Here is a 2,561-nt window from a genome sequence, read left to right as displayed (position 1 = left end):
TCAACTAATGCTTCAAGCAGTAGGTCTGACAGAGATAAAATGAAGATTTAAAAATTTGTAGTAAGATCTGAGGAAATTACTCATAATGCAAAAGAGAATTAAAAAGTTATACAAAATATCGAAAACAAGTTTAAAAAAGGCACAGAATAGAGTCAACAATTATTTCTGACGAATTGGAAAATGAAATTTTTTAAAAAATGGAAAATCAGCACAGACTGTTTCTTCCTTCTTTCGGAAAACCCTTGAGAAACAGTATAAGCAAGAGAGAAACAGAAGTTTTAAGAACCAACAAAATATTAGGGAAAAAAATTGGAGGAAATGAAAGCAATCTGGAGCTGATGAAGAAGTGGCAGGGGAGTTGACAGTCAAAGAGGAAGGAATTTGGGAAATGACTGACTTGGTAAATTGAAAGAAAATTATTTAAGTTCTGCTGCTGGTTTTCTTTGAAGCTGGTTTGGGACAATCTACTCCTTCACCAAAGAAATCAGCAGCAAAAACCTAGAGTAAAATTCTATTAACCAAAAAGCTTTGCAAGTATGAAGATTGGACCAAATCCAATGTGGAATAACCAGCGGCCTGAGGCTTTCATTTTTCCATTCTCTCCCCCCTTTCATTCCTCCAAGCTCTGGATTCGATTTCTTTTCACTGCTGTCACCTAAAGATATAAAAATGTAGCAAGTAAGAGTGATCACTAGTGGCCTTTGGTGACTGGGGATTTCCTCCCTGGACTCTTTACCTCCCCATAATTTAAAGTCACTAGCAAGATCATAGGGAAGGATCTGATCTTTGGATCTTCCCCTGCATATATTAATCGACAAAGCATCCCATTAATAATGGGCTCATAGGCCAAAATAACTAAACAAATGTCAGCTGTTCAAGTGTTATAAAAGAAACACAGTAAACTATGTTTGTTCAGTGTATATGTTCAACATATATTACCTAAAGAAGAATTATCAGAATAAACATAATATAAAACAATCCCAATATTTTAAAATAGATAATAAAAGGTATACAAAATATAAATTAAAAACTAGAAATCATAACACAAAAAGTGGGAATATTAGATATGAATACATTATTTGATACTTATGAGCTAAATACTCTGATGTATAAACTGAAGAACAAAATAATGAGCTTGAAGATGAAGTTGAGGAACTTTGCAAAAAGTAGCAGAAAAGTTGAAATAAATACATAGAAAATATAAAAGGAAAGCTACGTAATATGAAAGACTGAAGTAAAAGATGAGCATCTACATCTTAGATTTCCCAGGTGAGATGAAAGTAAAAGTGAAAAGGAAAAAAATAAGAAGAAATAATGGAAATAAATTTCCCAGAATCAAAAAAGTATAAATAACTACATAAGAGAAATTAAAGAAACACAAACCTGGATACATACTAAACTTTTTTAAATGTGTAAGATAAAGAAAAATTCTAAATGATTCCAGAAACAAAGATTAAGTACAAGTTCTCAACAACAACACTGGATACAAGAATACAATGGAGAAATAGTTTGAGGCACTAAGGAAACATTTCACATCAAGAATTTTATATACATTCCCGTTTATATACAAGAATTTTATATACGCCCCCGTTCCCCCCCCCCCCTCCAAGGTGGCACCTGCACAGGAGACTTCAACCTTCTTTTCCAGAGTTCCAGAATGGAGACTGAAGGGTACCTAGAGGCACAAAGAAATAGAGAAGTCCAGAATGGTAAAATGAGGTCATCATCAAATGAGATGATGTCTGAGGAGCCAGAAGTTGTCCTAATACCAGCTCCCTGGGTCCAGGCTCCACGAGAGCCATCTGGGCTTCCACAAGTGAGTCTTGACGAAGACTCTCTCGAAGACCTTGAGACCATGCCACAAAGGAATCCTCCCAACGCGGCAGCCTCCAGGCAGAGGTTCCGGAAATTCCACTATGAAAATGGAGCTGGGCCCAGGGATGTCTTCAGACATCTGCAGGAGCTTGCCAGACAGTGGCTGAGATCCAATATTCACACAAAGGAGCAGACTGTGGAGATGCTGGTACAGGAGCAGCTCCAGGTTCTCCTGCCCCAAGAGCTCAGAGCTCGGGCCCAGAGATGTCAGCCTGGGGTCAGAATCACTGGCTAAATCCTGCCACAGGGTTCTTGCTCAGCCTACACGTGAGAAGTAACCAACTGTTCTCTTTGTTGCAGAAACCAACAACAGTCATGGAGAAATGTGAACCTCGGGGTTTTTTTTGTCTTTGTTTTTGTTTTTCTTTCGGCTTGCCTTTGACTAGTTGTAATAAGAACACATCAGAACCCATGTTTGGACCTCTCTCTGGCGGAGGCGGCTCTAATTCCTGGGACTGAGCTCCAAAAAGAGCTTCTGTTAGGACCCTCCTGTTAGGACAATCAGCCTGTTGCTTGTTCTTGCTCTGCTGAATGCCTCCTATTTTGCACTTTCTGACATGCCTTAATATATTGTTATATATCCAAAGAGGTAATTGCTTCAACTTTCAGAATTTTTGATTCTTGCTGTGGTGGCATGAATAGAAGCTTCTGTAACCCCACCAATAACTCATCTTAGATGTCCTTGA

The 2,561-nt window shown here is 38.1% G+C and overlaps 1 protein-coding gene across 1 annotated transcript; it reads left to right on the top strand.

The window, feature by feature from the left end:
• The first annotated feature begins 1,618 nt into the window (after window positions 1–1,618).
• LOC132020585 (SCAN domain-containing protein 1-like) lies at window positions 1,619–2,167 on the top strand. The gene has a single exon (XM_059404720.1). The coding sequence runs from the start codon at window positions 1,658–1,660 to the stop codon at window positions 2,108–2,110; it is 453 nt and encodes a 150-aa protein (XP_059260703.1). The 5' UTR covers window positions 1,619–1,657; the 3' UTR covers window positions 2,111–2,167.
• The last annotated feature ends 394 nt before the right edge of the window (window positions 2,168–2,561 follow it).

This window comes from Mustela nigripes, chromosome 6 (genome assembly GCF_022355385.1).
Source record: "Mustela nigripes isolate SB6536 chromosome 6, MUSNIG.SB6536, whole genome shotgun sequence".
In the NCBI taxonomy this organism is placed as follows: Eukaryota; Metazoa; Chordata; class Mammalia; order Carnivora; family Mustelidae; genus Mustela; species Mustela nigripes.
The sequence above is the reverse complement of the archived record's forward strand: the minus strand, read 5'-3'. Positions and strand labels throughout refer to the sequence as shown.

What these genes read in the sequence shown, in the direction of transcription:
- LOC132020585 (XM_059404720.1), top strand. Translation starts at nt 1,658, where the DNA reads ATGGAGACTGAAGGGTACCTAGAGGCACAAAGAAATAGAGAAGTCCAG.